Source organism: Vanessa tameamea, chromosome 9, assembly GCF_037043105.1.
Source record: "Vanessa tameamea isolate UH-Manoa-2023 chromosome 9, ilVanTame1 primary haplotype, whole genome shotgun sequence".
Lineage (NCBI taxonomy): Eukaryota > Metazoa > Arthropoda > Insecta > Lepidoptera > Nymphalidae > Vanessa > Vanessa tameamea.
Window position 1 is genome coordinate 12,672,527 of NC_087317.1, and position 15,132 is coordinate 12,687,658.

General features: G+C 35.9%; 1 protein-coding gene across 2 annotated transcripts in view; it reads left to right on the forward strand.

Moving 5' to 3' along the window:
• The window catches only part of LOC113402072 (forkhead box protein K1), a 57,777-nt gene extending 44,336 nt beyond the window's left edge, over positions 1-13,441 (forward strand). The window contains exons 2-13 of one of the 2 annotated variants that reach the window (XM_064215738.1): positions 3,141-3,301; positions 4,007-4,146; positions 4,857-4,951; positions 5,339-5,494; positions 6,032-6,187; positions 7,004-7,115; positions 7,526-7,634; positions 7,841-7,936; positions 8,431-8,533; positions 8,801-8,900; positions 9,310-9,362; positions 9,450-13,441. In XM_064215738.1, coding sequence (XP_064071808.1) covers positions 3,141-3,301; positions 4,007-4,146; positions 4,857-4,951; positions 5,339-5,494; positions 6,032-6,187; positions 7,004-7,115; positions 7,526-7,634; positions 7,841-7,936; positions 8,431-8,533; positions 8,801-8,900; positions 9,310-9,362; positions 9,450-9,462 — 1,294 coding nt within the window. In that variant the 3' untranslated portion in view covers positions 9,463-13,441. The remainder of the gene's footprint in view (positions 1-3,140; positions 3,302-4,006; positions 4,147-4,856; positions 4,952-5,338; positions 5,495-6,031; positions 6,188-7,003; positions 7,116-7,525; positions 7,635-7,840; positions 7,937-8,430; positions 8,534-8,800; positions 8,901-9,309; positions 9,363-9,449) is intronic. The other variant, XM_064215739.1, reaches the window with a different exon arrangement.
• The last annotated feature ends 1,691 nt before the right edge of the window (positions 13,442-15,132 follow it).

Consider the following 15,132-nt stretch of genomic DNA (forward strand, 5'->3'; position numbering starts at 1 on the left):
TTCTCGATCCTGTTTAAGATGTTGGGTGTCAGGTTTAGCATAAAAAAAATAGTTCTCCCTTAGGGTTCAAAGATGTTTCATACGAAATTTCATCAAATTCGGTACAGTGGTTTGGTCGTGCAACAGACAGACAGTCATACTTTCGCATTCATAATATAAACTTCGGTCTTCTATCTATATTATATGTATATGCGATATGCGGAATACCACTGATTGACTCATCACGAGATCTCCGAAACTATAGATCCGTATGATTTGAAATCTAACATAGTTACTATCGTGACGTAAAGCTAAAGTAGGTAATGCGTCATCAGAAGATATATATTTATTTATTTAAGTATAGCGCGATTTCGTTCTTGTACAGTGAGGAGCCAGTCTTACTCCACTAATGGATGTTAAACAATTAAACGGTCTCATTACGGCGCTCGTTATGATGTATGAGTTGGTGATTATTTGTTTACATCTAATATATCATTTTTTTAAATTAATTTAAGAAGGTAGACGAGCAAATATGAAAACGTTTGTAAATGAAGGTTTTTTTTCTGTAAATTAACTTGATGGACAGGCAAATGGACCACCTGACGGTAAGTGGTGGTTATGCTCATAGACATTGGTACTGTTACGATTATAACTATTCGTTACATGGCCCTTGCTCCACAACCTTGGGTATCCCTTGCTCCTTGTGCGTGTTGCACTAGCTCACTCATCCTTCAAACCGGAACAACAACTTTTTAAGTATCGCTTTTCGGCGGTACACTATGTGACGAGTGGGTGGGTGCCCAGCCTTACCACTAAGTGAAGTTGCAGTATTTAGCCTCCCATGCTGCGGTTGGTCCTGCTCCCGACACAGAAGAAGCTGTTTCTGTTCGTTTCAGATTTGTCATACCATCTGAAATATAGAATAGGTACATGTGATCGTGTACAATTGTGCGCTATGTAAGTCCCGCGCATTTGTCTAGTTTCTTGGAAGACATCATCATCCTTGTGAATTTGAGTCATATGATTAATATAAAATGACAGCTGGATTACCGCGCTCTCGAATCGTAGCTATGAGCAATCGTTTCGATTAACAAATATATTACTTGATATGATCTTAATCGATTGATGCGTTCAGAACTTACATGATGATTAACGCACCATGTTTAAGTAGGACATCAAATCAGCTGATACTGTCAGCTGATTTGATGACGACTTTAAGACCTCTTTTATGAACCAAGAGATCAAATAGGACTGGCGAAATTTGTAGATCAAATCTTCATTGTGTTTTCATTGGTGTTTCTAAATCATCCCGTGATCGGCGGTTAAAGCTATCACGTTAAAACCAGCATGTGTCAAAAATTGTCACATGTCCACCACTAATGGAACTTGGTGGTAGGGCTTTATGTAAGCCCGTCTGGGTAGGTACCACCCACTCATCAGATATTCTATCGCCAAACAGCAGTACTCAGTATTATTGTGTTCCTGTTTGAAGGGTGAGTGAGCCAGTGTAACTACAGACACAAAGGGCATAACACCTTAGTTCACAAGGTTGGTGACGCATTAGTGATGTAAGGAATGCTTAATATTTCTTATAGCGCCATTGTCTATGGGCGGTGGTGACCACTTACCATCAGGTGGCCCATTTGCTCGTCCACCTACCGATATCATAAAAAAATATTTGTAAAAAAGCTGGTGGAATTTGCGCAGCTCTTGAATATTTATCTCCGCTACCTAACTATTTTAATAACATGTTATTTTATTGTATTCTTTATTCTTTCTTTATTCAGAGTTTTACAGAATGACGAAAAGAGTGACTCGACTTTGTAGTAAGTTACTTGCCTACGCGATACATTCCTTGTATCTATTTCGTTTCCGACGGGCCGGCGACGTTGCAAATTGCACTAATAACTAGTTATCTGCGGTTAATAACAATGAGATGAAGGAAATAGCCGAGATTGATTGTCACTGTCGCATGTTAGGTAATAAATATGTTAGGCAAATATTATATGCACAAGGATCATCAGGTCTGAATTATGAAGGCTTTCGGTATCCTAAACTAAGGTTGTAGTTATGATTCCTCTGTGAATTCAATACCAGCTGAACCTACGGCTTTACCCGCACGACATTTATAAAGCACAAACTTCCAACCACCGTTTTACACCCCGGTGGGGTGAAGTTTTGTTAAATTCGTTCTATTTTTCATATTTTGTGTTAGGTTAAAATTCAAAACGTCCATATCTCCAGTTTTAAAACATCGATGTGTTTTTGAAGGTCGGTTTGTTGTTACAGTAACGTGTAAACCATTATGGTCGCGTGACACAAGCATCACATAAAATCACAATGATGGTAAATTCAGTTCGTGGAATCAACGTGAACGTTTATAGGCGCAGGTTGATCGATGTCAGCCTGTCAGCTAATTTTAACCTATTCCTACAGAGACGCTTGTTCTATTGTGCTGTCTGTAAATTCGACCGGGCTAACAATAACGCTGTCTCTTTCATACATCTGGATATAAAAAGGATAGCAGTTCTTCTTGTCCTGTAAAATGAATGTTTCAAAATGTCAAAGTTTGTTCGTTATTTTTATTGGATTTAAAATTATATGAGTCAGATTATTTTACTTTCATAACTAACAAATTAATTTTATAGTACATATTTTAAAAAAAATATATAATTGTTAAACAAAGATAATGGAAAAATCTTGTCACGTTATTGAGCAACAATTCAGAAATCAAAATATTTTTCACAATTGCCATTTTATTATTTAACTGTACAGTATCTATTTAATTATAATAATATATTTACTAACCAGATAATATACATACATTATATACGAGATATAGGACGATATACATAGGTGATCATCCTGCCCTTATCCCTTATGTAGGTATCAGTGTATTACAAAATAGTCATCAAACGAAACAGGTGCTATGTTGCCATAAATGTTTTTATTATTTTTATATTAAACCTCCTTTGGCTAGGTAGCCGGAATGATCTGAGATCATACGAGGCTAAGTCGAGTGTCTGTCAGATGGGTGCTCACTTTTCGTTATTTATTTTGTTGTATCAATCGTACCTATTATTATAAACCTGTCTGTATACATTGAATCTTACAATTAAAGGAAATGGTCTTCTGACATGTTGTTTTTTTTTTAATTCCAGATGCACTCTACGCTTTCCATCCACAAACATCCGGTTAGAGTTCCAGTCGCTGGTAGAAGAGAGCGGAGGAGGGTCGGGCAGCTCTGGTCCTCCCTTACCTCCTCTTCGCATCTCGATACCGACGGACAATGATGGTCGCAGCCCTGCGCCTTCTCCTACTGGTGACTTTGATCATGATTACACCAATGACCCAACTGTAATATTAAGAGTAACGGCCTGTTAATGTGCCACTGCTGGCCTCCCCATCCCTTTGAGGAGAAGGGTTTGGGGTTAGTTATACCACGCTGCTCCAATGCAGTTTGGTGGATACACATGTAGCAGAATTTCATTAAATTAGACACAAACAGGTTACTTTACGATGTTTTCCTTCACCGCTGAACACGAGATGGATTATAAACAACCCATAATCACCGGTTAAGACGGGCGCATAATCACTGAGACATCACAGCTGAAATTAATAAATAGTATTATGAATTATGATATTAATGGTACTTACTCAAGAGTCACAAGACTTGTATTTTTAGAAGCCAATAAGCGTTCCGTACGTTTTATTTATTAGCCTCCGATATCATTTGTTATATTATGTGTAGCACTCTAAAACTGATACAATGAGAACATTATTAGCTATGATTAAAGAAAACCTGTTCAAAATGTTCAGCTCTTTTGTAATTGTTGAAGGAATATCACCCACTACTAATATTCTTATCGATTGAAAATTGAGTGTGCTGTGAGTTCAACGATAAAGGAACCCTGATATAATGTTGCAACATCGTCTGGAATCAGCAAGATACCCAACTCCTCACGAGAAGAGTTAAATGAAAAAACCGGAAGGGGACGCACATCTTATTATAATCTTGAAATTTCAGGCACAATTAGCGCCACAAACAGTTGTCCAACATCTCCCCGAGGGGCTGGATCATCGGGGCGACGGCATCCCGACTTGGGTCTTGTCGCTCAGTACGCAGTTTTAGCGGAACACCAGCGACCGACTTCTAATGGAACCGCTGTGAGTATTAAAGACATGCATTTAGGATTAGCGTTATATTGTAACGTTATGTTCAACTCTTTGAGGGACAGTATACTAGACAAAATAGACAATTAACTATTATAATGTCTAAAGACGTCTACTGTCCCATAAAATATTAAAAGGTTGTAAGTATAATATGATGCTAAGCTATAGTAACCTCTATGAAAGTGATTAAAACTTTAACCATATATGATACCATAATTGATTGGGATTTTTTTCAATATATTTGTAAATATCTCTTTATTTGAATATTAATATTCCAATTGATGTTTCCTCGTTGGTCTAGTAGCTTGAATATAAAGAAGAAAACTGAGGGGTCTTGGATGTAAACCGTGTGTATATCAAGTCAAAATTAACGGGTTACTTATTCTTACGTGAAATTCTTCGTAGCAACCTGGAGTCTGGAAAGTTGGCAGTGCTTAAGCGGGAGTGCCGCTTCGCAGACAGCACGTAGAGTTGGTCGTGACGGATTTGCCGTCCCATCGGATTACGAGAGTGCACCTGTGTTTGCAAAAATCATATGTGTGCTATAATATATCCAGCGTAATTTGCTAGGCTCAGATGAAAACTGCCGCCGTGACTGATATCAGATGACCATCGTCACTGCAATATTCCATTACAAGTAATACAATATCATAAATGGTACGGATAATGTTTCAGGAATACACGTTGCAATTTTCGTATTTCAGAGTTCGTCCGCATCTGACTCCGCGTACAGCGCGCGCGACGCGCGGGATGCGCGCGAGCACCGCGAAGGCCGAGACGACGCTAAGCCGCCGTACAGGTACGAACGGTGATATGAAAATAGAGGAGTCAGCATTACTCGCTTTCCCTGTGCGATAAATAATAGTTCAATTGTGTATTTAATATTACTTTGCAATTTTCAACGTCGGAAAACATCATCAACCACTGTTGACTTATTACAATTAATTATATAAAAATACTTTACTCATCAAAGTCAAAAATATACCTCAATACTATAGTAGGCTCTCTCTTTGCAAGATTCAATTTCAAGTTGCCTTCTGTTCGAAATTTTGATCTAAATAGTTTTACTAATAGTACTTAAAGACCTCAACTGATGTCATACTGCGTCATAAAAGCATTGGATCTTTATAAATTTTGACAAATACTTAATGATGTCTTATATAAAAAAAAAACTTGTACTTCTCAGCTACGCCCAGCTGATCGTGCAAGCGGTCGCCTCAGCGCAGGACAAACAGCTGACGCTCAGCGGCATATACAGCTACATAACCAAGCACTACCCGTACTACCGTACCGCGGACAAGGGCTGGCAGAACTCGATACGTCACAATCTCTCGCTTAACCGGTGAGTTGGAATTATATTTACACACAGATAGAAAAGGGGCCGGCAAATGGGTCACTTGATAGATGACTTGACACAGTGATCGCTTTCGCCCATAGACATTGATGCTGTGAAATGTATAAAGGGCATTCCTCGTGGGCGGACCAGCCACCAACTAGAGTGAGTAGCTTGTTTAGTTAAAGCAAATCTCGAGAACACGGTTCAAATCCCATTAAAACATTTTTGGATTTTTCTCTCGAAAAATTCTTAGCATCAGCTCGGTGTTCAAGATGGTAGAGTTAAGTTTTGAAGGGTGATTGAGGCAGAGTAACAGCAATAATATGTATAAATTGGTGAAAAATATTTTCCTCCGTCACTGAAAATTCCTGAAATGATAACATGAAATGGACTTCAATTTAATTTTTCAAGTTCATGATAACTAACAGTAAAAATAACTGAGCAACTATAGACAACTTTAAAAATAGTCATTCTGTGTAATGAAAACATCAAACGCAAGTGATCACTAGTCTCATAATTGATGATATGTTACATTCATTACAGATACTTCATAAAGGTTCCACGCAGTCAGGAAGAGCCCGGTAAGGGTAGCTTCTGGCGCATCGATCCTCAGAGCGAGGGTAAGCTCATCGAGCTGGCCTTCCGTCCCAGGCGTCCCCGGGGCGTTCAGTTCCGAGCTCCGTTTGGATTATCTTCAAGGTACAATTATATATAAACTTTATATAATATGTGTTACAATAAAATGTTTTGATAAAAAAATTACCAGCAATAGGTGCTGTTTTTTGGTTGATAAATTAATGTCTTTGATCATATTGGTGAAATACAATCAGTATTTTTTTAAAAAATCTTGTAAAGTAAAAGACAGCCTGTTGATATCCCACTTCTGGAGAAGGATCATCTCGTCTCTCTAAATGACGAGAAGTAGAAGAGCTTATTCGGCGGATTACATCCGACACTTGCAAGTTCCTTTACGATATTTTCCTTTTCTGTCAAACACAAGATGAAGTATAAATTTTATATAAATATAAGTTAATGATAAACACGTCAAGGACTACATTCATTGTAATTATAAGAAAACATTGCATCTTATTATTAATTACTAGAAAGTCCTGCTGGAGTTCTGTAGATAAACAATGTTAATCATTTTAGATTACGCCAAGGCAAGCATAATTCAGTTTTTTGTGCCCAATTTGTGTTTATATAAAATGTTTTACAGAAGTTGGCACCCAACTAGTCAAACGTTGGTTTAATTTCAGTATGGGTAGTCATTTGAATGTCCTCTAGGTATAGTTTTTTTTTGGAATATTATTTTTTTAATTAGTAGGATCAACACTTTACCGAGATCCAATGGACATAAAATAATTCAAATATTTGTATTTCGGTCATATAATACAAAACAATTAGAAATTCATGTCTGTATAGTTAAAGGCATTATTATAATATCAATCAGTATGAGTTTATATAGAGTACACTACGCTGAGTAAGTAGTCTCGCCTAACGTGGCCTCGCCCGCAGGAGCGCGCCGACGTCTCCGTCGCAGGTGGGCGTGTCGGGGCTGGTGACGCCCGAGGAGCTGTCCCGCGAGCCCACCCCCGACCTCTTCACCGGAGAGGAGCACGACCAGCAGGTGGTTTATTTATAAAACACAGAGAAATCGTTTCCTTAATTTTCATAACACTAAAAACTTACAACTATTTTTTATTTTAGTTTGATAGTAAATAAATTGATACGTATCTCTGCTCGGTCATGAATATTTTTCTGTTGTCAATTTTTTGCTAACAATTGAGAGTTGGATCTCAGTTTGTACAAACAAAACTACTATAAATACCTGATTAGCTCGATTAGTTTTATTGATTGATATTTGAAGCCAGACTTAGTAATTATTTAAATTATAGTACTAATTTGCAATTGCAATTGCAGCAATGCAATTGTATTCAATGATAAAAAGTTACATATTAAAATCTAGAAGGACAGGCTAATATAAGTATATACTTTGGTTATGACAAATACTGACTAGTGTTTGTGTGTATGTTACAGCAAGCCGGACAGCAGCGGCTGAACAACAACAACGGCAATAGCAGCCAGTCCACGCAGTACCTGTTCCCTCAGCGGAGTGGAGTCAGCCAGAGCGCGCCAGGATCACCCGGTAAGTTTATTTCGTCATCATTAATTAATCTTGAAGTCAGTATCGGTACTCGCTCAGCCCTGCTCTGTTCTATAAGCAAAAATCACTACTAAGCGATAAGAACGCTTACTGTTGGGCCTTGGGTTATATACATATATATACACATATATGTATATAATCCAAGCCCCTCGGCGATGATAAAACTGTAGTGTGGTATGTGTGCGCAGGCGCCGGCGTGTCGTACGGCGCGGGCGGCAGCGGGCTGGTGATGGCGGGCCACCAGATCACCGTCGTCACCAACGGCGCCGGCGGGGAGCGGGAAGGTATATGCGATACATTGTAATTTCTTAAGGGGCTGACAGACGGGCTATCAATTGTAAGGGTTCGCCACTGTCAATAATAATCATTCCTTATATCACCAATGAGCTACCAACCTTGGGAACTGAGATGTTGTATGTTGTGTCCGAAGTTATACTGGCTCACTTACCCTTACTATCACTAAGTTAAATTAGTTAGTTGTAAATAGGATGACATTAGGGATTGTTAATATTTTTACGGTGCCAATGTATGTGGGTAGAGGTGACCATTTATCAACAGGTGTCACATTTCCCCTTCCGCCTACATATGTAATTAAAAAATAAAAACAATTTTAATCCAACTCAAAGTGTATTTATTATATCTGTAAAACACTTTGAATAGTATGCGACAAGGATTGCCTTGTATTGAATGCTTTAGGTCCCTTTGTCGTGATGCGCCAGTCAAAGGTGTGTCTGTGTATAAAGTGCGTAGTTAATATAGCTGGAGTGCTCGGTTACAGAGAAGTACGTGGTAGGCGCGGCTGGCGGCGGACTGGTCACCATCCCCGAGGAGGAGGTTCAGGCAGCCAACCTGCTGCTGCACCAGCACGAGCCCTACTATGCGTAACTATACCACTACATACAATAATAATTTTCTTATTATTTACAAGGGAATAATAAAGATTTTCGATGTTATCAAAATATACAAAGCCGAATTTATAGTATTGCTTAATTCTTTAAAATCTAATAACAGGTTAATTCAATTTATGAGATCGATTAATTTTAAATGAAAAATAAATAATTACAGATAGGCAACATATTTGATTTCATTAGCGTGGTGCCATTTAGTTTTAGAAAGAAAATTTTAACGCTGTCCATAAATGCTTCCAGCAACTACAGCGGCGAGGAGGGCTGCTCGTCGCTGGGCGGGGAGCTCGTCATCGAGGAGGCGCCCGACGACCCGCCGCACAAGCGGACCAAGCACCATCATGTACGTCTAACAGATCTTAGATTTTCTGATAGCTTTGCTTGACTTGACTTGACTCGAATATATATTTATTTACAATATGACACTATTCCAGTTAACTACTAATATCCTGTTTAGTTTTACTTCCAAAGTTTCGACAGCGAATTCGCCGATATTCATTAGAATTTTATTGCGAATGCATAAGGAATATCATAGATTGTTCAAAATCTCGGCCAAAGACGTGTCGATATAAAGTTGTTTATGTATTCTCCTTTGTTTGAAATCGGCTATAAGATGATTCTTAGATAGAGTAAATATCTCACTCAAAAATAATTGCAAATTAATTATGCTGGCGATTGTGTTAAAATATTACAACAATATGCATTAATTATATATTATGTTTCGGTTTTAACCGCGATCATGTCTTCTTTAGCCGGATCCCCCCACTCGAGACCACGGCCGAAGCAACTCTGGCAAAATAAAAAGGTATGATCGCCGTTAAAACCCGAAACGTCAGTAATATCCAAGGCAAAGTTTAAAATGTACAATTGATAAAATTATTTGTGTGTACAGGTATCGGATATAGAGGATCGGCGCGCATATTGACGCCCCGCCGCGACCACGTGAGCCTCCCGAGCCCCGCGTCTCGACCGAGGCGCCTCGCTCGCGACGCAACCGCACGCACACTAGCGCCCCGCACTCTGCACAGAAACCGACCAATCGGAGCGCGCGCTGATTACGCGACCCCCCATCGGCTAGTAACGGACTAATCATAATGCGTTCTTATAACGCTATCTATTCTATTCATTGGTGGACGTCGACGAGATCGGATGGATGCCTCGGTCGAAATGGCGCGGGACAGTGGTATAGCAATAAATAGACAGTGATGTAAGAGGTGAATTTTTAATTTTGAACCCTAAAGTGTTAAGTATAAAGTGTCGTTTCGAGTGGTTTTAAGTTTTACGCTAAGTAAGGCATATTGCGTTATTTTCGTTTAATTTTAGTTTAAGTGGACTTGACGTTTTGACGTCGGATGAGTTTTTTTTTGTTGTTGTTGTATACATTGCATGTGTGCTGTGACTTTGTACAGTGAACTTCAAATATATAAGCTTTCTTTAAGAGTTAAAAATGATACATTAAGTCCAAATATACGACTTTACGTTAGCTCGTAATAAAAAAAATGTTGCAGTGTATTTGAGGCTCACTGTACAATTTTTTTCTTCAAAGTGCAATCATACAGTATAATTTATTGTGTTAGTAATATAGTATTTGGCCAATTAAGCACTAATACATATATAATAAGATATAACGCATATAATGGTCACTGAATAAATATACAGATACATATTAGACGATAAATGGAATGATTATTTTAACACAGACATATAAAAATATGAAAAAAAAGCTACAGTATCGAACTTATTCAAAATTGATCGATGTTACATAGAAAATATAGTAATTAATTATTATTATTTACTGCATTGTGCAGTCCATTCATTATATATTATATGGATGATGAAATGAAAATTTATATAATGTTTAATTATATTACAGAACCTTGAATGCTAGTATACACTTGTCTGTAAACAAGTGTCCTTCGGCTTACGCTTTGAAATCTTTGCTATTTAAACTTAAAGGACCTCTCGAAAGCCCTGTAGTTGAACGGTTTGCTTGTCTCATGTATGTCATTGAATTAAATTACTAAAAAATTAAATGTAAAATCGTTTTATAAAATTCGTTAGAATTTCTCTCGCGTTAAAATAAACCCCTTTTAATGTAAAGACTTTGATTATAAGTGAAATTACGAATTTCATGAAGTACAATGTATTAAAGTAATTGATATTGTTGATAACATACTAGAGAAATACAAAAAATGTTTAATAATGTTCAGGTTTTGTTGAATCGTTGCACTGACTTTTTTAAAATCTTTAACTGCCTTAATAGGACTTGGCAGTAAGCGTGACTCTGGTGCCATATACTGGCATTCGTACGCCCAATAAGATTACTCGAAAGTATTAAATGAGAAAACGAGAAAATTGTCGACTGTATATACATATATATCTAATTAAAATTGTAAAACGTGAGACTATATATATTTTATATTGAGTTACATTGAATTTTAAATACATTAAAAATATATATATATTTTCTTTGTCACCTTAAGAAAAAAAAAATATTACCCCTGAGATCTTGACTCAAGTAACCTTTCTAGAGTTACAGATTGGTAAATAAAATCCAGTCATTAGAGTAACAACTACTATTTTTATCAGTTACAACTGTGTGGCACCAGCGTTACGTCGAATGCTAAAGGTTGAGGTACCTTTTTAATATGAATCTACTTAATAGATTAGCTGAATTCAGTTAGATCAATTTACAATTTCGAGCGTATTGTACAAATACAATTTAAAACTAATTAGATAAATATATGACTTGAACTGTCAAATAATTGTGACGTATGTGAATATGTCACAGATAATAAAATAAAATGGCGGAAATATGCCTTTAAGCAATCGTTATTAATAAAATTTTATTTCAAAAATATGATTTCCTTATTTGCAATACAGTGTAAAATATAGAGTATAGATCTTAAGTTCGATTCTAAGTCTTATTTTAACTTGAATAACGATCAAATTAGTTTAACGAAAGTTAATAAGTTTATGTAAAAAAAAGGAACCTATAATTTATTGCACTTTAATGAAGACTCCATTTTGTGAATGGATTTTGTCTCCATACTTTGTTTTTCTTGTGAAAAACCAAAGAAGATTATAAAATAAAATCGTTGTTGTTCCATTGAAATGTTATTTTCTACGAAATACCAAATTTTAACTTATTCTATATAGAGTTTTTCAGAACAAACATACATAGTAATAACAATTGTCACCTATTTTTCGGTTTAATTACAGATGATAAGAATTTTTGTTATAAACACTGGATATATGTATGTTTTTGTAGTGTTGCTATGTTAAATAATATTTCGAAACTTTTCGACGACATTTTTTTTATTCTATGCTACATTAGATACAGAAACTTATATTCGCGAATTTCACACTAAGGCTTATTTTGTCAATTATGACGAAATAAAGCATCAGACTAAAAAAAGAAAATATTTTAAAAAATGGCAACACTTTTTAATTTTTTTACTAAAACATTTCGAGTTAATAATGATCAGAGCAAGACTATTTTGTTAAAATTAAACTCTCGGTTTTGGTGTAAAAATATACATATATAGAATAAATATTATAATAATGAAAATTGTAAACTAATGTTTATTTTAGCACTATTCTATACATATAGCATATGTGTACGACGGGATCTTAGTGATCTGTACTTTAATAGCATATTTCTATATAACTATCGATATATACATAACTATGTGCAATGCTTTTCTTGATGTATATGACATAGCTTCATATTTCAATGTTGTCATATGGTATGTTGCCACCATTTTAGCCAGGCTTTAATGCCGCTTCTTCGAAGCAATTAAATACCTTTTCACTATAAATTAACTAACAAATTCTCTCCTATTGGTACGTATCGTGTCACTAAGGTACCGTTGTATTAATAGTAAAATTCACAAATGTGAAAATAACTTAGTAATTTAAATTTAGCATTTAAATTGTAAAATATCCGAGGCTTTAGTACGAAGAGTTTGTATCTGTAGCGCTCCAGTTATTCGAATATACGCGATCCGAGTGTACTCGTATCCGGCCTAGCCGGCGAGTTATATTTTGGATATATATGGTTTGTGTGTACGTTAGATATGCGTTTTGCCCCTTAGTGTCTTAAACGGCTGGACCGATAATGATGTAATAATAGATAGGTCAATATGCTGTTCTTTGACTTAAGAGTTGTATGTTTGTGTGTATGAGTGAGAAATTTTATTTGAGTATTAAACAAAATGAGTTGTGAATTTATTTGATGTTAACGTCTAAGTTTCATCCAAATAGGTCCAGTGATTTCTTATTTCCTGATTAATTTTAACACATTAAAGACAAGGGAGCGAGTGTAGTGTATAAATACTATATGTAACGCGCACTGAAGCTACATGACTACACGCAAATATCATTCAATATCGTCCATTTTTGTTATTTAATGAAGCAACTTGATTTTTATTATTTATCTGTGACATTAAATTGTACTTTTTTTTTAATTTCGAAATGCATATAAAAATAACGTATATTTAGTTTTTCTAAATTTTAAAAAATACATATATATCTTTGACTTTTTAATTATTTGCAATAAAAAATAATGTAATCGTGTACTGTTCATCCATCTCCATGCTAAGACCGTAGTCATGTAGTCGGCTGCGACATAACTATCAATACGATATAAGGCATTTAAAATGCTTAATAGGTGTCTAACGTCAGACGTCACATCGTAAAAACAACTTTATCGCTAATGGATTAAAGTTGCTTATTCGCGTGACTCCGTTAGATAATAGTATGTAAAACAATTTTGTTGTGTATATTGCGTATGTTCGGTGCGACGTCGCGTCGTGGTACGGTTACCCGTACTCGATTTATTATTGACAAATTTTAAGAAATAAACGTATTTTATCTCCTTTATTAATTGGTTTTATTTTATATCCTCATTTATTATTTGTAGCATTATATTATTAAAATCGAAACATTCTTCATTCAAGTAGGTTCTTATAAGCACTTTTGAAGTCACTCGGCATGGTACAGTGTTGAATTAACCCACCCCGGATTGGAAAGTAGATTCTACCGAGAAGCACCGTCAATGATGTGGTAGTTTACTACTATGAATAAGATATTTTTTAAGCGTTTTTGCAGTTATAGCAATTATTTCGAGAAATGTTATAGGCTATCAAATACGAAATATTTCGTTCGGATTTAATAAGCTTTTTTACCGAATCTGTGGTAGACTTGACGCTCGAACCAATTTAAATAATGCTATAATATTAAATAAAGTTCTTAATTTCGACTTAAATATATTTGGATTTGATTGGTGAAACCTGTATGGAGCCCTTATTTTTTAAACTATGATTATTTTTGAACAGATTCATATTAAATACTATTCGTAAGTCTACTCGGCAGCTTGATAGGCAGACACGCATCCATTTTCATCTGCCTTCTACTAGCGGTATGGCACCAGTGACACCAAGTGTTATGATCTCGTGTCTAATAAAATTCCGTCGGAATCAATAATACGTCCCTTACTACAAGAAACAAAACATAATTCGTTTAGTTTCGTTAGTTGTTCACTAAGGTCTAGTCGTAGCTTTAGTAGCATCTTCCTTGTTTTTCGCTGTCTACGCATGTGCGTATACTGTTGAATATATATTACCACAAATTTATTCTGTTATTGTAAATGCTGTTGGTTTTTATGACATTTATAGTGACAGCGTCAGTGACTAGACTCGTCCTTGAAATTGGATTATTCACCGGCTCCTAACGATTTCCATCCCGAGGGTGTCTAAAATGAGGTCGCACCGCAGCTCTGGGCTTGGTCTATAGGGTGGAGCGAGCTTATGATCTTATTCTAATATTATATAATAACTAACTCTTATATTAAGAGAATAGCTTGACGTCAGCCGGGGTCCTCGATTCCGCCAGCGGAGCGCTGTGAGACTTTTCCTTAACAAAATGTTCGCGATGTCTATCCTTTGTCGACGTTGCAAAATACGGCTGAGTGTGTCTGAACTGTTAAATCTAAGCCACTATTATGAGCTAGCTAGTACCTACATTAACGGATTACTATGTTGTCCGTATCAAAATATACAGTAGAGAGTATTTTAAGGAGCTTTGCGATCGAATTGATTTCGAAGTCGATGGAGTCGACACACTAAAACTCGTTATTTAGATATATACAGCATTCAGATAGGGAATATTCTCCAATATTTAGAAACATATTATAACATTGTAACAATCAAACTGTTCACAATACAAAATTACGAACGATAGTCGACCTTAAATTCATATCAGAAATAAACTATTTTGGTTTGTAATGGTCATCGAACTCTCCCGAACAATATGTTGAAAATCGAGCTAGATTCTAGATTGTTCTCGATGAATCGATAGAATACATAATAAATAGAAAAATTATAGAAAAGACGATTTTTTGGCTTGCCTGAAAAAGTTGAAGTTAATGTGTAGTGATCTGGGCTTTGCAAAAAATGACTCTCGTATTTATTTTAATGACCATTTAACTAAATTTAATAAAATGCTCTTACAGCGGGCTAAAACTTTATCTAAAGAGCAAAAATATAAATATGTTTGGGTCAAAAATTGCTCAA